Genomic DNA, 21,188 nt, shown 5'->3' on the forward strand with positions numbered 1-21,188 from the left:
AAAAGTAACTAGTACTCTGAGTCTTTGAGAAGAGTAATTTGTACTTTTACTTAAGTACCCATTTCCAGTTCTCTTTTCACCACTGATTATTTGGCTACTTGACTAAGGTGTGATTGCCACAGAAAGCATACAAAAGTACTGTAATTCCTTATTGGCACAAAATCATTTGGTTTTAAGACAAAAAGTAAACACTGAATCCAGATAGGTAAAGTATGCATTTCGAAATTTGTTTTATTATAAATAATACATTTGAGTATATATTAATTGTTCTTGCCAGCAAACTGAACAACTGTAAAGCCACAAAGCGACAATAATGGAGACAAAATGCATTTGATCATTAAAGCATGGTCACAGACAGAATAACAGCGTGTAGGTCCCGGCAATGAGATTAAGAACACAGTGAATATTGGACGGTATCCAGTACCTTAAAACCATGTAAATATTTTGACAAGAAAATAAGATACAATCATCAAAAGTATTCACACGTTTTCTTAAAAAAATACGGTGGATGAAGTACTTTCGGTTCTTTGTATAAATTAGAAAACTAGTTTACAGTCTGTTCCACATTGGGATCTTTAAAGCACATTTGTGGTACTTTCAGAACATATTGTTAATAGCATTATTGTCATCACGTTTCACCATTATTTTCAATATTATCTCTATGTTGTTCTCTGGTGTTGTTGTTACTGTCCTTTTCACAGTAGGTAATGTGCAATCCACTCAGCCGACACAACAGAAAGCTGCACGGCACATTCATTGGACATGGCCAGGCTATAAAAGATGCGGTCCTGAGGCATACATGTGGATTTCATGACAATTGAAATAAAAACTAATGAACCACATCACAGCTCTCAACAAGCCATGAATGAACGCCAGCACAATGACGGTCTCCTTTGGAAGACGCTGTAGAGAAACAAATTTAGAATGCCCAAATAATTAAATAATAATCAGAGGAACAAAAGAAAGTACCATTGAACACACACAATTTTGTTTGTTCTTACTCCCACTTCTGCAGTCATGCAGAACTGAGGTAACCTCTGATGGAGGAGTCAAGGAGAACTTGAATGTCATGAGGAAGTTCTATTGTACCCAACTCCTAAGTTTTTCTCCAGCCAAAGTCCTGCTAGCTGCATTGCTGATGCATAAGTACTTGCTTTAGACCCACGGCACATTTTGTATTGCTTGGGCTCAAGGCTTGTGTCGCATTGAACAGGGTGATAAAGGTGTATAATTCCAGGTTCCTGACTGCGGAACACTTTTAAACCAGAGTTGATCACTTTTGTGAACAGGTCTACATCTTCCAAACCCCAGCCTTGGATTGACGTATCAAAACCACCAGCTTTTTGCAAGTCACTTTTAAATATGCAGGTTATTCCAAAGCCATAATCCCTCCAGAAACCACTTTTCTTGGTGAAGACAAAGTTGCTATCGTCAGGTGTGTTTCCAGCATAGACGATTTTGGGATCAAATTGACTGAAGACAACAGGAAAGTAGGCCTGCTGTCCTTTTATGGCATTTTCCCTACAGCGCTGTAAGGCATCTACACTGAAGACTAGGTCCACATCACAGAAGAACAGAAGAGTGTCGTTATCGAGCTGCGAGGAGCCCAGCTCCAGAGCCAGCCCACGGGAAAAGTAGCCCGTCATGGGAATGATGGACAAGTCTGCTTTAGGATATTTCTTACGGTACTCCTTGATCAGGTGTAGTTGCTTCTCCCTGTCCTGGTTACTGTCATTGTCCATCAGAATGATAGCCATCTTGACATTCTGGTTCAGAATGAGGCAAGTTTTTTCAAAGTTCTCCATGAAGCGGACAAAGATGTCGTACCTGCCGGTCAGAGGGACCAGGATATTGACTGTCTTTTTGCTGTTTTCCTGCATCTCCCTGGTAGATTCAGAGAACTGGAAAGGTGAGAAGATCTTGAGGGAATTGGAGAGGAAAGAGAAGGACTGGGATTCAGTGTTGATGGCCTCAACCAGCTCAGAGATGTCCAACTCTTCAGGTTCACTGAAGAAAGGCCTGCTGAAAGACTGCTGCAGATAAGCATGTCGTCGAACAGGCATTGTCACCTTGCGTCCCTTATGTTTCTTATACAAGAGCAGTAAGTCCAAGATATATTCAGCTCCATGTATTGGATCCACCCTGCGGTAGCCATACTGGATCTCCTTGAAGTCAATAACACGACCGCGGGCTTTGGAGTTCTCATTGATCATCTCCATGACCTGGAGCACTGTGTCTTCCAGAGCAGCCCGAAGCAGGCTCCCAAGGCCCTGACGGGGCATTTGGTTCTCCCCAGTTGAGTACAGATGACGGCCTGTGAGAAAGTCCCACTCAATTACATCGCCCCTCTCTGCTGGCTGATAACGTGTGTAGGAAGGTGGGGCTCCCAACTGCTGATCCTCCCACTGTACCTCTGTGTTGCTGAGATGGCTCATGGTCAGGCCTTCGCGGTGCAGTAGGATGGTGCGGTAGCGAAGTCTGGAAATCTCTCGACTCAGCATGTAGCTGTGCAGTCGGTACTGGTAAGCAGGCCTCTTGTTGGGGTGGAGTGTAATGGCATTGTGGATCTTGCTACTATGGAGCTCTTGGATGAAGCCTTTCTTGTTGTGCTCATAATTCTCATAGAACAACTGCTGCATCTGCGGAAAAAGTAAACAACACAGTGGTCAGCTCAATGTAAATTGGAATGTTTCAGTGTGCAAATGGGTGTCAATTAATATAAAAGGATGACCTATATCTTGAAAAGGACACTTTTGCATCAAAGCTGGTGTTTGACATTTCATATTTGGGACTGACTACTTTGTAATCTAATTGGGTGTGCTTGCCCTTGACAAGGCTCAACCTATATTCTCTCTCATATATATAATTATTATTTTCCCACCTTAACTCGTCCCTCAATTTTTGCACTACATAGACAATGTCGGTGTCAAAATATTCATTTCACACAACGCCACAACGTCAGACGACGCATGCGTTCATGACAAGGCATGTACGATAAATACAAGCTGTGAGTCAGTGTAGACCGACTCAGTGAACGACAAGGTTTAAGTCATTTTGCTACTTGCATAGCTAGCTACAGATGACAAAAAACACAGCCCAGGGTGGTATTGCAAGATAAATTGCTGGCTACATCCGCTGTGTCGTCCTGTTCTTTTTTTCATATACTTTTCAGCTTTTTGTTAGCTAGCTAGTTAGTCTTCCATTCCAGACCGCTTCTGGGAGGTACTATATTACCATTATAAAACATGCAAAACAGCAGCCCTCGAGGACCAGTATTGGAAAACCCTGCCCTACAGCATGGATAGACGGTCAGTAACGTTGTTACTGACACATAATGATAACTTCTAGTAAACTTGTTATATTTTCCAGAAATTCATTTCAAGATTATTTACGTATAGGTGGTCATATTTTCAGTTTGCAGCTGGTACTGTTTGAATCGCGATTCCAAGTAATTAACACATAAAACACTCAGAGACTGCAGGTAGGTCTGTTCTGATATCTGCAATTGATTTAGCTAGTGTTGCTGTTGTTGCTAAATTCAATACATTTGAGGGGGCGGAGCTTCAGCACATTCAGGCGACACGTCCCCCCAGTATCAAGCAGAGAAGACTGCTGATTTTCTCTTTTTTTTCATTCGAATTTGGATGGGTAGTTAACAACACATTCTTCTGTGGTGTGATGAACTTAAAACTCATTTTCAATTTCACTTTACATCATCTTTAATTGTGTTGAAATACACAAAAGAAACATGACAGATATAACAAGATGGAGACTGGAGGTAAAACATATCAATAACTTGAATGACAGCTAGAATCTACCTTTTTGGGGTGTGTGGTGTAGTGTTGTATGGTTTGGCAGGTCAAATTACTTTTGAGAAACACAATACAGTTGATATCTGTCATAAAACCAACCATTTCATTTCACTTTCTTAACAGTGACAGATAGTCATTGAGTTTACATTATAAAAATACATAACACTTCTTGTTGTCCTCAGTTTGTTAGTCTTGTTTACCAGGACAAAGCATGCTGATTCCGTGTTTGCAAGTAAAGGCTCTGCTGTGGCCTATTTATCAGAATCAGAATTCGGTTTATTTGCCATGTATGTTATACAAACACGGAATTTACTGTGGCAGGGAGGTTCAAAACACTAAACATATATGAATCTTAAATTAAGTAAAAGTACAAAAGTTTAACTATTTCTAAGAACTAAACAACACTATTTCTAAGAATACAACAATTTAAATATAAAATAAAATATAGATAAAAATAATAATGAGCAGCGTGAGTGTTCAAAATAGTGCAATCGGATACTGAGGTAAGGTCGCTTGTGCATACTGAATTGCCATTAGATGGACTTATAATAGTTAAATAAGTGAATGAATGCCAATGGGTGTCCTTGGCCTTGTTGAAGAGGCCAGTAGCAGATGGAAAGAAACTGTTCTTATGGCGTGAGGTTTTGGTCCCGATGGACCGCAGCCTTCTGCCAGAGGGGAGTAGCTGGAACAGGGAGTGACCAGGGTGGGAGGGGTCGGCCACAATCTTCCTCGCATGCCTCAGGGTCCTCGAGGTGTGCAGGTCCTCGAGGGTAGGCAGATTGCAGCCGATCACCTTCTTAGCAGTGCGGATGATACGCTGCAGTCTGCTCTTGTCCTTGGCAGTGGCAGCAGCGTACCAGATGGTGATGGAAGAGGTGAGGATGGACTCAATGATGGCTGTGTAGAAGTGCACCATCATTGTCTTTGGCAGGTTGAATTTCTTCAGCTGCTGTAGGAAGTACATCCTCTGTTGTGCTTTTTTGGTGAGGGAGCTGATGTTCAGTTCCCACTTGAGGTCCTGGGAGAGGATGGTTCCCAGGAAGCAGAAGGACTCCACAGTGTTGACTGGGGAGTCGCACAGGGTGATGGGGGTGAGTGGGGCTGTATTCTTCCTGAAGTCTACAACCATCTCCACTGTCTTAACCCTTGTGTTATCTTTGGGTCATTCTGACCCATCAGTCATTGTGACCCACCGTCGTATTGCGACAAATTTACCTCATACAAAAACAAAGTGAAGCATTTTCTTTTAACTGTCGGGCTGTCTCAGACCCCCCACATTGGAATGGTCAAAAGAAAATTATTTTTATTTGTTTTTGTATTGGGTAAAATTGGGTAAACACAATGATGGTTCGTTATGAACCTTTGGGTCATGTGACCCGAAGGCAGCACGAGGGTTGAGACCATTGAGCTCTAAGTTGTTCTGGCTACACCAGGTCACCAGGTTGTCAGCTTCCCACCTATAGTCAGACTCATCCCCGTCAGAGATGAGCCCAATGAGGGTGGTATCGTCCGCAAACTTCAGAAGTTTAACATACGGATGACTGGAGATGCAGCTGTTGGTGTAAAGGGAGAAGAGCAGAGGGGAAAGGACGCAGCCTGAGGATATCCGGTGCTGATGGACCGGGAGTCAGAGACTTGTGCTCCCAGCTTAACGCACTGCTTCCTGTCAGACAGGAAGTCTGTGATCCACCTGCAGGTGGAGTCTGGCACGTTCAGCTGGGAGAGCTTGTCCTGAAGCAGGGCGGGGATGATGGTGTTGAAGGCAGAGCTGAAGTCCACAAACAGGATCCTGGCATAGGATGCTGTGGAATCCAGGTGCTGTAGGGTGAAGTGGAGGGCCATGTTAACGGCATCATCCACAGACCTGTTGGCTCTGTAGGCAAACTGCAGTGGGTCCAGGAAAGGGTCTGTGATGGATTTGAGGTGTGCCAGCACAAGGCGCTCAAAAGACTTCATTACCACAAAGGTCAGGGCGACGGGTCTGTAGTCATTGAGTCCTGTTGGACTTGTCTTTTTGGGCACAGGGATGATGGTGGAGGACTTGAGACAGGCTGGCACATGGCATGTCTCCAGGGAGGTGTTTAAGATGTAGGTGAACACTGGAGACAGCTGGTCAGCGCAGTGCCTTCTTAATTGATCACTCTAATAGAGAAAATAATTAAACTGCACTGATAATTAAATATCTAGTATTCACATATCTTTGTTTTCACATTTTCTGTGGGGGAAAACAACTGAGATGTTACAGTGGTTTGCTTTGCAGCTTCTAAGGCAGGCATTGATTAATCAGGCATATCGCAAGATTCCCTTCATTAGATCATCCTATCTGATCTATTGATCAGGTATTGATGTAGGTTTGTGTATTCATTATAATGAGGTGTTACTTAAAGCAGGTCAGGATACTTAAACCCCCAAGCAGTGGTCCTTGATACCTTTGCCCTATTATTACCAAGCTAAGCTTCTTTTTTGGTAACTGGTTTAAGTTGCAAATTAGTAGTTTGAGCTTGGAATGAAAGAACCGCCCAGAGAAGCTATTTTGCAAAGTGAGCTGAGGGACCACTGAAACATTTAGTAAAGTAAGCCAATTATGACTTGGTGTTACATTTTGCTCCCCTACCATAAAAAAAGTTGTAGGTTGGAGCATAAGTACTCTATTTGTGTCCTTCCTGTTCTAAACCTCACTTGATTTAAATGGGAGGCTGACATGTGGCTATGAGAGTAAGTAAGTAAGTAAGTAAGTAAGACTTTATTTATATAGCACATTTCATACAAGAATTGTAGCTCAAGGTGCTTTACATAAGTAGCTTCGTACATGAGACTATAGTAAATTAGAGTAGTCTTAGTCATTTTAATGCAGTAGCCAGCTACTGCTCCAGTCCTGACCTTCACAGATAAAGCCAATGGTAGCCTAAAAGGTATGTTGATCATACACAAAGCCACACTGATCTTCTAATTAGGTGGTTTAGGTGACTTTGTAATACTGCTGACTCTCAGATCTTTTCATCTGATGGTCCCTGTTGGTTTTTGCCTCCCACACATTTTGATGAGGCGCGCTTAGTGCTGTGTGTTCTTAATTGCACTGTAAGTTAACAATTTGCCCAGGAAATACAGAGAAGGAAGTTTATTGAGACTCAAATTATTAGTGTGCTCCAAGGTAAAGTTAAACATGTGTTACTTCTGCAAAGAAACACAAAGGGAGAAAGTGTTGAAGCTGTTTTTTGATTATAGAGTTGTGAGAGATATGGACATGAAACATACACTTTAAAAAATTAAATGCAAAGCACTATAATGACCATTTAATTTAAGGATGAAGATACTGCAACTGAGATGTTAATATACAAATAAACATAAAAAGCAGCTTCTTTGTATCAGTACTGTGTATATTTTTTATGCAGAACCACTACAAGAGGGCAAAGGTTAGTTTTGACAAATTGTGTTTACACACGTTTTTCCTTCTTCTTTTGCCTATTTTAAAGTAGTCAGTTTTGGTCTATGGGAAGTGTGGTTATGAGATCACATACTGGCTGTGCAGTCAACAGTCTTTCCTGAATCATCCTCACACTAAGGTTCCAGACATTACAGGGCAGATTTCTCCAGCAAGATTCCACGACTGAGTCAATCGCTACTCTGCTTTAGACTGCCAAAAGCACAGTGCATAGTGCCAAAGTTCCATTTTGAGATATTCCCTTCCTTAATGCCAACTTAATCCGTCACTGTGAAATGAGGGTGGTTATCGTAAAAAAAATATTTTAACAAAGATCGTAGTTGTAATGAGAATGTAATCTTATCTCAAATTAGTAGACAATATTTTTTACACTAGATAAGTGGAAATAACATTTTGGGTGATGTTATTACTTGTCTATTACATTATCAGGTGGCTGAGCGGTTAGGGAAGCGGGCTTGTAATCAGAAGGTTGCCAGTTCGATTCCCGGCCGTGCCAGATGACGTTGTGTCCTTGGGCAAGGCACTTCACCCTACTTGCCTCGGGGAGAATGTCCCTGTACTTACTGTAAGTCGCTCTGGATAAGAGCGTCTGCTAAATGACTAAATGTAAATGTAAATTATCGTTATGTGCTTTATGTGAACCCCCTATGTAGATAATTACAATCAATCTCAACTGGCACCCTTGAGTCCTATACAAAATGGTATCTTTTACCCACAATGCATTCATTTGCATGGAATTTTAACAAAAGGGCTTACACCTAAAATATAAGTAATGCTTGGAACAAACTTGAAGCTGAACGGTGATTGATTGCTTGTGTAAGGCCAAGAAACCACGGGGTCCGGAAAGTCTTAACACACCTCCATTTATAACCAATACAAAGCTCTCATTGTTGATCCTTTCCTTATCCACCACTACTCAGGAAGCATGACAACCAATATGTCTGGCATCCTGCTGGCAACCTGTAAGTCAACTGATTCTGCCAGATGGCATCTTCCCCTTAAACACATGCTGAAGAAATGCGATATTGGTCTTTCTGATAGAAGATGCAAGAATGCTCCTTGCAACCAAAAATGAATACCTTTTCTCTAAAGGCAGACATTTTAATCAATTCAAAGCCTGCCATGAGAATAAGCTTTCTTCCAGTGATTTTAATTCAAAACATACTATGTTTAAATAATCCAGGATGAATTGAAATGTATTTAACCTGACTTGATTTAAGTGAGGCCTTCCCTTTGGTGCTACAGTTTAGCATGATAACGTGAACACTGTCAAACCCTGTTTCTGTCTTTATCGATAAGCCTACTTATAAACCAATTCCGATCATGGGGTCGTGCAGTTAAGAAAATGCTGATTCTGTGAAGAAGTACATGCATAAAACAGGGCAGGGCAGAGACTATGGTAAACATTAGGAAGTGGTAATAGAGCACCTCTCTTTTGCTCCCATAGACATCTTCACGTGAAAATCTGCGTGACAACAGTGCCAGAACTCTGAAACTCTGCTGATAAAAAGGGAGGGGGGTATTTTTGTCTGATTGACACGATGATCCAACCAATGACATTGGTTGCAGACATTGTAGAGTAATCTGATTGGTCAAGGAAGTAATGTCCCACCCTAACTTTTCTAAGTTTCAAATCTGCCAACATTTTCAGAGTTTAAAAACTTTCACGGCGTGACAACAGTGCCAGAACTCTGGAACTCCGCAGAAACATGTTTTGAATACTCGTAACTGAGTTATTATGCTTACAAACATAACAGATATGTTCAACCTTGCACATTTGTATTACAAGCTTTCAAGTTTAGTTTTCAAGCTTGCAAAACTATTCTTTCCACACAACGGAGTTTCAAATCGTATATTTCAAGGTTTCAGACTTCTGGCATTAATCTAACCTCATAGGCAAGTCCCTCCAAAAGTATAGTAGCCACATATGCAATGTAGCAAAGGCCAATACAGTTGAATTGATTAATCACTTATACAACACTTCCATCGTCCTCAAAGTTTAGCAAGAACTGTAATATCCAGTAATCCACTGGTGAATGATGTACTATTTCAATCAGTGCCTAATCCTCTACTGAGTGTGTTATTTCTCCTTAATTATATCCAGGCAGAGAAGAAAATTAACAGTGCTCTTCGATGCCCGTGGGTGCTAATGGGACCCTGGATTAGTGAGAGAAAATCATTTACTTTTAGACCCCACCCCTCACCACCACAGCCTCCCTCCCCTCAACTTCTTTCACCTCTGTCTCTGGGTTCTGAGTGTTAAGAAGGGCAAGTCAAAATTCAGTTCACAAAGTATTACTCGTCTCATCCATTTTAAGTTTGTTGCTCATCAAATTTATCCTTTGCAAAGAAACCAACGATAGGTAGATAACACTTGACAAAAAGAAATGCCACAAACCAACTGGATGCTTGCATTCCTGCAAAGCTTTGACAGCCTCTCCTGCTCTCGCTCACAAAGCCTTTGAAGGGCCTGAGAGTGATGTTTTCCCCTCCCTCGGATTTTGCAATCTCTCAGCAATACACCAATAAATGCATCAAAGTAGACGCTTATTGTGATGTGTATTCAGAGAGCTGTGAGTGTGTGGATTTTTGGATAGGCTATTGTATTTTTGTTTATGGCACGGGAAAACAGCAGGATGATGCAGTCAGTCCTGAATGCCTTCAAATATGGAAGCAAATCGTTACCAAAATTCAAATTCATTCAAATCGTTATTAAAAATTCATTTTAAGAATGTGGCTGCATTATTTGACTCATAAATGAAATTAGTAATCAATCATCCGATTTGCATTTAAAATTTCTTCTTCAAGAGTGCTCAATCTTTCACTTAATTAAAATGAAAAAGAAATAGACATTTGAGATTTAATTTTCAAAATATGCCCCAGCAAATAGATACCAAAATTCAATTTGAAATGTAAAATTTGAAAATCCAGAAATGCATTTTCATTTTAAGAACGTGGCTGCAAAATCGTGACCACAATTCAAATTCAAATGCATTTCCAGAAATGCATTTTCATTTTAAGAAAGTGGCTGCAAAATCGTGACCACAATTCAAATGCATTTCCAGAAATGCATTTTCATTTTAAGAACGTGGCTGCAAAATCGTGACCACAATTCAAATTCAAATGCAGAAATGCAAAATCAACGAAAAAGCATTCTGAGCGGCGCAGCAGAGTGACGTCAGTAGTCGCTCTTCTTCAGCTCCCTTCTGACCGAGCTATCCATCTTGTTCGGTAGGGGGCGGTGTGCACATCTGCATTGCATTACATTGCAAATGTGCTGGGAAATTGATTGAATTGCCGGGTCTTTAGAGCAGCATTCCCCAACCGGTGCCCACCGGTCATTTCGTACCGGGCCGCACAAAAAATAATTCATAACATTATTTCCTTTTAATTGATTATCAGAGTCTAAAATACTTTTTATTCTGAAAAATTATTCTCTCCTTCTCCGTGGGCCTTTTCCCCTGAGCAAAAAAGCTCTGCAAAGACGTGTGTTTCCTAATTTTTTATCAAGTTTGTGGGCTTTATTGAGCGGTATCATGCGCGTCTCTTCCTCTTGACACATGACAAGTGATAGTTACCACTCAATGAAGCCTGTTTGAGACAACAACTCTATCGGTGTTTTGGATGAAGGCTATCCTGAGATCGCCACTAAAGCACTGAAAACCCTGCTTCCATTTCCAACATCAAGCGGGATTTTCTGCCGTGACAGCAATCAAACCAAATTATGGAATAGGCCTAAACTGGATATAAGGAACGCACTTCGGGTGTCACTGTCGTAGCTTATAGTCACACACAACAGTGGGAATGACACATCGAAAGCTAGCTAGTAACAATATAACGATGGAAAACCAGGCTAAGAAACTTAAAGATGGGGCTGAAAAATTAAGAGAAAAAAATACATCAGATTCACTAGACATGGTTTTGTCAATTGAAAAAATGGCTGTTTATTTTACATAAAACTAAAAAAACTATTTTTCGCTCAAATCAGCTAAACTATTTTTCTCGCGCTCTGCCCGCTCGCATTAGGTGTGGAAGTCACTAACTAGGATCACATCAAACCCAGAATGTGCATGCATTAGCAGCGCAGCTGTCCAGGGCCTATCTTTCCTCCCAGTCCGTCCCTAACGGTCCGTGAAAATATGTCTTACATGAAAGCAGTCCGTGGTGCAAAAAAGGTTGGGGACCGCTGCTTTAGAGGACGCATCACAGATCATGGCGCTCCCTCAAATTGTGCAAACACTGTTAGAATTAGCTGAGCAGGTAGGATCTAATAATATATCTGAGTCTGATGCCCGTGACCGAGTAGAACAAGTCATAGAACAAGAGAGCTTGGCTGCATACTCTGCCGTCACAGATTTACACATTAATAGTAGCTCTGCCACTGTTTTAGTCATTGTTTGACATCAAGTTGCTCAGTCTGTGATGCGTCCTCTAAAGACCCGGCAATTTAATCAATTTCCCGGCACATTTGCAATGTAATGCAATGCAGATGTGCACACCGCCCCCTACCGAACAAGATGGGTAGCTCGGTCAGCAGGGAGCTGAAGAAGAGCGGCTACTGACGTCACCCTGCTGCGCCGCTCAGAATGCTTTTTCGTTGATTTTGCATTTCTACAAATGCATTTTGGTCATGATTTTGCAGCCACGTTCTTAAAATGAAAATGCATTTTTGGAAATGCATTTGAATTTGAATTGTGGTCACGATTTTGCAGCCACGTTCTTGAAAATGAAAATGCATTTCTGGAAATGCATTTGAATTTGAATTGTGGTCACTATTTTGCAGCCACGTTCTTAAAATGAAAATGCATTTCTGGAAATGCATTAGAATTTTCAAATTTTACATTTCAAATTGAATTTTGGTATCTATTTGCTGGGGCATGTTTTGAATTAAATCTCAAATGTCTTTCTTTTTTATTTTAATTAAGTGAAAGATTGAGCACTCTTGAAGAAGAAAATTAAAATGCAAATAGGATGATTGATTACTAATTTCATTTATGAGTCAAATAATGCAGCCACATTCTTAAAATGCAAATGAATTTTCTGGAAATGCATTTTGGTAACGATTTGCTTCCATATTCAAAGGCATGAAGAAAAGTGTCCATTTAGAATGGGGGGAATAGAACCAAACATCACTTTTTACGGCTGGTTGTTCCCTTCCAGCTTCATGTTTTTCAAATTTACTGGATATGTATCCTAAAAAAGGCTTTGATATTTGTTTTGACTTTCAATTTAACCTGATACATATTTTTTTTTTGTTAATCAGTTGACCTGAATGTTCAGATTTTATTTTGATATTGATGCATAATATGAATAGAAAAGTAATTTTTCCACATCTAGTTCCTTATTATAATGTATTAAGGTGTGTAGGGAGTCTGGTGGCTGAGCGGCAAGGGAATCGGGGTAGTAATCCGAAGGTTGCCAGTTCGATTCCTGGCTGTGCCAACTGACGTTGTGTCCTTGGGCAAGGCACTTCACCCTACTTGCCTCGGGGGAATGTCCCTGTACTTACTGTAAGTCGCTCTGGATAAGAGCGTCTGCTAAATGACTAAATGTAAATGTGTAGACTTAGGTATATAGTAATACATTTCTATTTTGATCTTCAGATATGGGTAAGCCGGTGGCCATCTTTTTATACAATGATCTAATTGGCTAAATTACTTTAGGACTTACCCATTTCAACTTCAGACTAGAGAGGGTACAATTTCTGGGGAAATTGTAGGGTGTGCTTGCTTGCAGATGGGTCCGTTTATTAACTGCTATTTTTACAACTGATATTTCTGTATATTTTATATAAAAATGCCAACTTATTATTTATGAAGATCGCATAGATTTAAAAGCATAGCCTACATTTGTTGCTGCTCATGTACAATTCAAAATACAAAAAGTTAAGTGTAGCATGTCCCTGTACTTACTGTAAGTCGCTCTGGATACGGGCGTCTGCTAAAATGACTAAATGAAGCCTACTGTAAATGTAGAATGAACTTAACCTATGACTAAAACGTCACCTTAAGTTTTTCCCATCTACAGTAGTGATATTTTCAAGCATTTAGCCCACTCATATTGCATTAATTCATTAAGAAACAAGCGGAGCTGGTTCATGAAGGAGGACGTGAGACATAGCGCGCCACTAGCAACGCGTCATTTTATGCGCAGGGCACTCCCTCCTAATAGGGCGGGGTATATAAGGGGTTCCCGGCATATGCATCGCTAGTGCGACATAGACTTCAGTCTTCCTGCTGTTGTCAAGTACGGGTTCTCATGTCGTGTCTTTCCGGGTCTGAATTGGAGGAGTTCCAGGGGGATTCATTGGTCGACGGTGGACCTAGCGAGGAAGCGGGAATCCCTCCGGCCGGAGGATCCAAACCCCGTCGGAGTTCTCGTCTGGCGGTGAGGCAGCCGGTCCCGATCGAGGAATGGCCCGTTCCTCGACTTCTGTGTGGATACTACGACAAGGGCCTTAGTCCACCAGTCGGCATGTCGCACGAGGAGTTATACCTCCATTTCATGGACGCGTGTGAGGAGGATGCCGGGGTTCCCATTCCCCGCAAGGCGCTGGGGAAGAGCAAGCGGGGTTCCGCTGCGGGTGCTGGGCTGGCCAAGAAACCCAGAGCGGGGTCCGCAGGAGGCTCGGTCGTTCCGCCGCCCGACCCCGTGCAGCTTCCTGCTCCCGTGCTGCGGCCCGATCCCGTGCTGGCGGCGCTGATCGATCTACGGAGCACACTGACTGGCATGGATGCCCGTCTCCTGCGCCTCGAGGGAGCCGGGGCCTTGGGTGCGGCTCCCGTAGCCGCGGCTGCGGGCGTGCTTACCGCAGTGCAGGAGATCCGGCCCTCGTACGTCTTGGCCAGCGCGGTGCCGGCCGCTGCCTCTGGGGCCTCCTTTCTGCCTCCGTCAGCCGCCGTTCCGGCGAGTCTGCGCGAGCAGATCCTTTCAGGTAAAGATGTTAACCTGGTGAAGATCTTGCTGTGTGGGCCTGAATCAGTCGAGAGCCGCTTGGTGGAGTGCGGTAACGTAGCTGTGTTTTTGCGGGACGCCGATCCCCGTCTAACCAAGACGCTCACGATGTCCGAATTCGTGGTTGCTTTTGGGGTTTTCCGTGACGTCATGTGCGAGGGGTTCCCCGGGAGGCGAGTCGAACTGGACACCTATCTGGCCATCATAGCTGACCTGTCGCTCTCCTACGGGGGAACGCTGTTCTACGAATACCACAAGGGTTTCTCTGCCAAGGCAGCCCTCTACGTTCAGCGGTTTAATCTGCGTCTGGACTGGTCTGTGCTAGATCTCGAGCTGGTTAGCCGCACATTCACCGGGGTTCGTCCCTTGTCGTGTGTGGTGTGTGGGTCTTTCTCCCATCCTACTGGGCTTTGCCCTCTCACGGTGCCTTCTAAAATGGGGGAACCTTCCCGTGACGCGAAGCCTGGTTCCAGCGGCATGGAGCGTCGCTCCTCCAGACGCCAGGTGGTTAATGCCGGTTCCGCTCCTCCCGTGTGCATGTATTTCAATGAGGGGGCCTGTACCTACCCTAATTGTCGATTTCTTCATGTCTGCAGTCAGTGCTCGGACGCCCATCCGAGGTCGACCTGCCCGCGTCGGTTCCGACCGGCGGTCAAGGGCATGAAATAAATAACCATCCTTCTACCCCTGTTGACATTGGTCGTCTGTCTGACGCTTTGAGCGGTCACCCCAACCGATGTTTTGTGAAGTACCTCCTCACTGGGTTGCGGAATGGGTTTATGGTTGGGGTGGAATGTGTGCCCACTGTAACTCATGTGTGTAATAACTTGCAATCGGCGCTCAGGGAGCCCGACGTGGTCGATGCGTTGCTTGCTAAAGAGATCGGCAAGGGGTATTTGTTGGGGCCGTTCGTGGAGTCGCCGTTTCCCGTGTTTCGTGTCAGTCCCATTGGCGTGGCTACTCGCAAATATTCTGGCAAAAAACGCCTGATCGTTGACCTATCGGCTCCGCACGACACTCGGGTCCCTAGCATTAACAGCCTGATTCCGTCGGCGCCGTTTTCTCTGTATTACACTAGCATCGATCACGCGATTCGGTTGATCAAACAGGCAGGCGTGGGCGCCTGGCTCGGGAAGGCCGATATCACCGACGCGTTCAAAGTGATGCCCCTGCACCCATCGCAGTGGCACCTGTTCGGCGTGAGATGGCGGTCACAGATGTATTTTTACGCTCGCCTGGCTTTTGGCTGCCGCAGCAGCCCGCGCATTTTTGACACTCTGGCCGAGGCGCTGTGTTGGGTTTTGCTGAACGTGCACAGGTTGCCGTTTGTCCTGCACCTGCTGGACGACTTCTTGGTGGTCGATTTTCCCTCCTCGCCGCCGGCTCGGTGCATCTCGGTGGTGAAGGGCACGTTCGAGCATTTGGGCGTGCCGCTCTCGGAGGAGAAGACGCAGGGGCCTCTCACGTCCATCGAGTTTTTGGGCGTCCAGCTGGACAGCCTGTTAATGCGTGCGTCTCTCCCGGCGGAGAAGCTTGAGCGGTTGCGCGCTGTTCTGGCGGCTGCGGCTGCGTCGGTTTCGTTGACCAAGCGGGATCTTTTGTCTTTGCTCGGGCACCTGAATTTTGCTATGCGCATCATTCCCCACGGTCGGTCGTTTGTCTCCCGTCTGCTCGTCGTGGCTGAGTCTGTTCCGGCGCTGCACGACGTTGTGCGTTTGGATGAGGGTTGCCAGTCCGATTTGCGTTTTTGGGCCGTGCTTTGCGAGCATTGGAACGGTTTGTCGTTTTTTTTTACAACGACGAGGTGGAGACCTCCAGCGCCTTGGCGTTCTACACCGATGCGGCGTTGTCCGTTGGGTTTGGGGGTTTTTTCGCGAACGAGTGGTTCAGCGAGTCGTGGCCCGTTGAACTGGAATTTCTGGCGCGCGATTGCAAATCCACAGCATTGTACGAACTGTATCCTATTGTTGTAGCGTGTCTTTTGTGGGGTAAACACTGGTGTAGGAAGAGGATTGTGGTGTTCTGTGATAACGAGGGCACGGTGAACATCATTAACAAGGGTAGATCTTCCGTGGCATTGATTAACAAATTAGTGAGGCGTCTGACCTGGACATGCATCACAGGCAACTTCGTGTTGCGGGCCGCATACATTCCTGGGTTACTCAACAATGTGGCTGATGCTCTGTCACGTTTTCAATTTCAGGAGTTCCGGGCACTATGTCCGGAGGCAGAGCCGGGCGGCCTGGTGTGCCCAGCGTTTCAGGAGACACTGTTAGATTAGACAGGTCGCTTGAAGGCTACATGACCGTCGCCGCTCGATACATGCGAGCAGGCTTAGGCAAGGGCACATTAAAATCCTACGATTGTGCTTGGTTGTATTACTGTTCCTTCTGCCGCGCACTCGATACACCCCATCACCCGGTGAGCCTGCGTGTCGTGTGCGCATACATCGTTCACTGCTTCACCTCCCGGAAGCTCCAGCCGTCGACAATCAAGGCAGCGGTGGCCGGCATTCAGTTCCATCTCAGATGTCTGGACCCGTCTGTGCAGAGCCTGTTGGGGAACCCGTCGGTTCGGCTACTATTCAACGGGCTGCGGAAAGAGCGACCGCAAGGCAATGACAGGCGACTTCCCATAACCCTTCCTATACTTCATCACTTGGTGTCAGCGTTGCGGGCGGGTTGTTTTAACGTTCCCACCGATGTCATGCTAGAAGCTGTGTGTCTCATGGCTTTTTATGGGTTCATGCGGTGCGACGAATTCACTTGTCAGTCAAGCACATTTCAAACCATGCACGATCTCACCCTCGGCGATTTAACCATGGATACGGGTATGTACACAGTGGTGTTGAAACACAGCAAGGGTGTAAAGGCCGGTGTGAGTACTCCCGTCGTCATATCGCGGAATAACTCATCTTTCTGTCCCCTCTCCTCCATGGCGAAATATATCCGATGGCGTTCGTCCACGGCAACGAGCGAGCCCCTGTTCGTCACCGATGCTGGGAAAGCCATGACCCGGTACTGGTTCACTGGGAGGCTCGGAATTCTGTGCCGGCGCTGTGGTCTGGACCCCAAGCTGTACACGTCGCACTCGTTCCGGATTGGTGCGGCTACGTCAGCGTCTCAAGTGGTCTCAGCCTCTACGCTGAAAGTCATGGGTTGTTGGTCATCCGCAAGTGTTCAACGTTACATCAGACTGAATGCCACTGATGTTCTGGAAGGCCAGAGGAGAATGGCTTCCACTCTCCCTACCTCTCAATGACATGCTTTCACGTGTGTATCGCATTTTCTTTCACTAATACCATGTATATGTGCATACTAAACATAATAAATGTCGTCAGGTGGCTGGCCGGGCGCGGGTACACAGCAGCACGTAACAGGCGACAAGCACCATCAACGTTGGTAAATCGAGGCCGTGCCTCAGTTGGGAATACGAGGTGTGTCTCAGTTGGTACGTAGAGACCGTGCCTCAGTTGGTATGTCGAGGCCGTGCCTCAGTTGGTATGCCGAGGCCGTGCCTCAGTTGGTATGTCGAGGCAGTGCCTCAGTTGGTATGACGAGGCAGTGCCTCAGTTGGTATGTCGAGGCCGTGCCTCAGTTGGTATGCCGAGGCCGTGCCTCAGTTGGTATGTCGAGGCCGTGCCTCAGTTGGTATGTTGAGGCCGTGCCTCAGTTGGTATGCCGAGGCCGTGCCTCCGTTGGTATGTCGAGGCCGTGCCTCCGTTGGTATGTCGAGGCGGTGCCTCAGCTGGTATGTGAGGCGGTGCCTCAGATGGTACCACTTCAATCGATTCATTCAGTCACGAGATGCATCGGGGCACCAGGGCGCCAGGATTCAACGCTGAGGTATGTATGGGTAACATGACGCCCATCTCATTCTTTCTCAGGGGCACCACCTACACACAGTAGTCTCTTCATGGTCTCGTTTGGCATGTGGTTTTGTGTTGGGGAATGCGTCGCTGCTCTCTGCTCGGAGGTCGAGACGGTGTCTCGTTGGATGCGGCAGGGAGCCGATGCGAGCAGAACCACAATGCCAAATCAAATGTACAATCGTGTTTTGTATAGTGGGAAATAAAGTATTCGTAAAGTCATACTGAGTCCTCCTGCCTGAAACAAGCGGAGCTGGTTCATGAAGGAGGACGTGAGACATAGCGCGCCACTAGCAACGCGTCATTTTATGCGCAGGGCACTCCCTCCTAATAGGGCGGGGTATATAAGGGGTTCCCGGCATATGCATCGCTAGTGCGACATAGACTTCAGTCTTCCTGCTGCCTCCGCCTCCCCGGCCTCCACCCTTGGTTCTGTTTTCTGTTTCCTGTTTCAGGGGGAATGCGTCGCTGCTCTCTGCTCGGAGGTCGAGACGGTGTCTCGTTGGATGCGGCAGGGAGCCGATGCGAGCAGAACCACAATGCCAAATCAAATGTACAATCGTGTTTTGTATAGTGGGAAATAAAGTATTCGTAAAGTCATACTGAGTCCTCCTGCCTGAACCACCTTTGAAACAAGCTGAACCCCCTGGAAACAGGCCTATTTTAAGTAACAACGTTGTCACCGGCAGTATTATTAGCTAGATGGAATCGCGATTGAAACAGTACCATCTGCTAACTGAAAATATGCCCCCAGAAAACGTAAATAAGCTTGACATTTATTTGGGGGTAAATGGCTAATTCAAAATAAGTTTGCTGGAAGCGATCATTGTCAGTAACAATGCCAAATACGACCATTTGATCTCAGACTAGAGCCCTGGTGGCTCTAGTCTAAGATCTTAGGTGGGTAGAACGTTACAGTTTATAGCAACCAAACTATATCGTGATTCAACTCAGCTTCAGTTAGCTAGCTCTAAACATCTTGAAAACTAACCTGACAAAGATCTGGACAAACATGCATCGTGAATTGTAGATTTACATAACAACACGCGTTATTTATTTGAATGAAACAGTCAGGAACATGAAACAATGTTAGCCCCATTGCCAATAAACTAGGCTAAATCATCACACATTCTACCTATAGCTCTTGCTCTTCACTATTTAGCTGTTCTTGCATTACTTGCAAATCAGCGTTAATAAAAAGCAGATGAGCTAGAGTGTAGCTAACATTGACTAGTCGGGCATGATTGATGTTTGTCTATACCGTAGCGTAGAAGATCCCTGTGCAGTTAGACCCTCGACACATTTGCGCGAATCATTTCACCAAGGACGGGTTTGAAAACCTGGTACAATGTAGCTAAAGCAGGATTTGCTATGAAGCTGTTGCTGAAAAAAGATGCGTTCCGACCTTAGTTACGTTCATCACAACCGCAAGCTGTAGTATGATTTTGTCGGTCACAGTTATTAGCAATGCTAACGTATCCTGTATCTACCACCTGCCTTTCTCCAGTTCTTTCAAATAGATAATCTAGACAGGCGTTAGCAATAGGCCAGACTGCTATTTGTTTTCTGGCTATTTTTTCGGAAGCTTCCCTTCTAATGCCGACTACAGATAGTCTAGCTAGAGTCATTTGCTAAGTAAAGTATGTTGATGAGTTTAGAAACGTATTTAGGATTCTACCTATGCTAGATACAGGAGACGTTAGCAATGCTAATAACTGTTACCGACCAAATCATACTGTAGCCTACTTACAGCTTGCGGTTGCGATGAGCGTACGGTCGGAACAGCACATCTTTTCAGGTTCCGCTTCATAGCAAATCCTGCTTCAAATTGTCAAAGGTTGTCAAAACTGTCTTGGGTGAAATGTTCAGAGCAAATTAATAATTGAGTGTCGAACTTCGCCGGGATCTTCTCATAGACAAACAGCAGCCATGCCTGTCGAATGTTTGGCTCCTTGGGAAGACTATGAGTGTTAGCCTTCCCTGTACAGCCTGGAACACAGCATTTACGACCGTGGTCCATTTTCAATATCCTTGTTATACTTCAAAACGTTATTCTTTGTAATTGCTTAGAAGTAGCCTACACAGAGCAGCGCGCAGCTCAACTAGCATCGGAGATCTACTCTACCTCGGACTGGGCAAGAACACCAGTGAGTGGGCTGGTCTGGATGTAAATTTTGGGGCGTGACAAAGATACAGACCAGAGCCAAAAAAGGCGGTCCCCGGACTTACGTTGGTCCGGTGGCTTTGTTGAAAAGCTAGCGTTTTACAGCCAAATTTTTTCATTTGGAGATTTGCATAGGAAAGAGGTGTCAATGGACTTTGAGGTTCACTGTATGTTCATTTTACCCACCGAACTGTCGTTATTCAACTATGACAAGGTAAAATCGGTTTTGCAATCAGTCACCCCTTTAAATGTAACCAACATGTGCTGCTAGTACACCACAGCCAGAGCCACAGAATTTTTTCTGTGGCTCCGACCACGGCACGATACTCCCTGTGCAACAGCACATCTATGCACGTTGTTTCCATGCGTCGTTGCTAAAGGCCGATATATGCTTCTGCGTTTTTCGAAAAACGGACACATGGAAACGCCCTCCTCTACGGGGAACGCCCTCTCCGAGCTCTCCGAGAGCCCCGGAGAGCTCGACGTGCTCCTCCTGAATTTTCTAAAGGCCGAAATATGCTTCTGCGTCTCCGTTTACGGATGGGCGGGCACACGGATATGCACGGATACGGACGGATAGACTTCGTTTATGGTTCTCCGTAAGCTGTGGGTGCTGAAAACAATTCACCGCCAGAAGAGTAGGTGGCGCAACGGTTATTTGTAAGTCGTCGTGGAGTGTTTATTTACCTAGGTCAGGGGTACTCAATTAGAAACCCAAAAGGTCCACTAACCAAATTTCCATTCAGTCCAGGGTCCGGAACAATTATGGTTTATTTTTCTGGCCCTTACCTCAGAGTTCTGGGGGTAATTTTGTTCAAAGTGTCCATGCTTTGTGTCATAGTGACCATAGCCGCGGGAACATAGGATATTTTATCAGGGGGGTGCCGCTCGGGGGGGGGTTCTTAATGTTGTGGGGCGGTAGGGATGGACTGGGAGTAAAAATAG

The 21,188-nt window shown here is 45.0% G+C and overlaps 1 protein-coding gene across 4 annotated transcripts in view; it reads right to left on the minus strand.

Moving 5' to 3' along the window:
* Positions 1 to 224: 224 nt before the first annotated feature.
* chsy3 (chondroitin sulfate synthase 3) overlaps positions 225 to 21,188 on the minus strand; it is a 148,918-nt gene continuing 127,954 nt past the window's right edge. For all 4 annotated transcript variants that reach the window (XM_067258747.1, XM_067258749.1, XM_067258748.1 and 1 more), the window contains one exon: positions 225 to 2,639. In XM_067258747.1, the coding sequence (XP_067114848.1) occupies positions 1,068 to 2,639 (1,572 nt within the window). In that variant the 3' untranslated portion in view covers positions 225 to 1,067. The remainder of the gene's footprint in view (positions 2,640 to 21,188) is intronic.

This window comes from Osmerus mordax, chromosome 20, assembly GCF_038355195.1.
Source record: "Osmerus mordax isolate fOsmMor3 chromosome 20, fOsmMor3.pri, whole genome shotgun sequence".
NCBI classification, from domain to species: Eukaryota; Metazoa; Chordata; class Actinopteri; order Osmeriformes; family Osmeridae; genus Osmerus; species Osmerus mordax.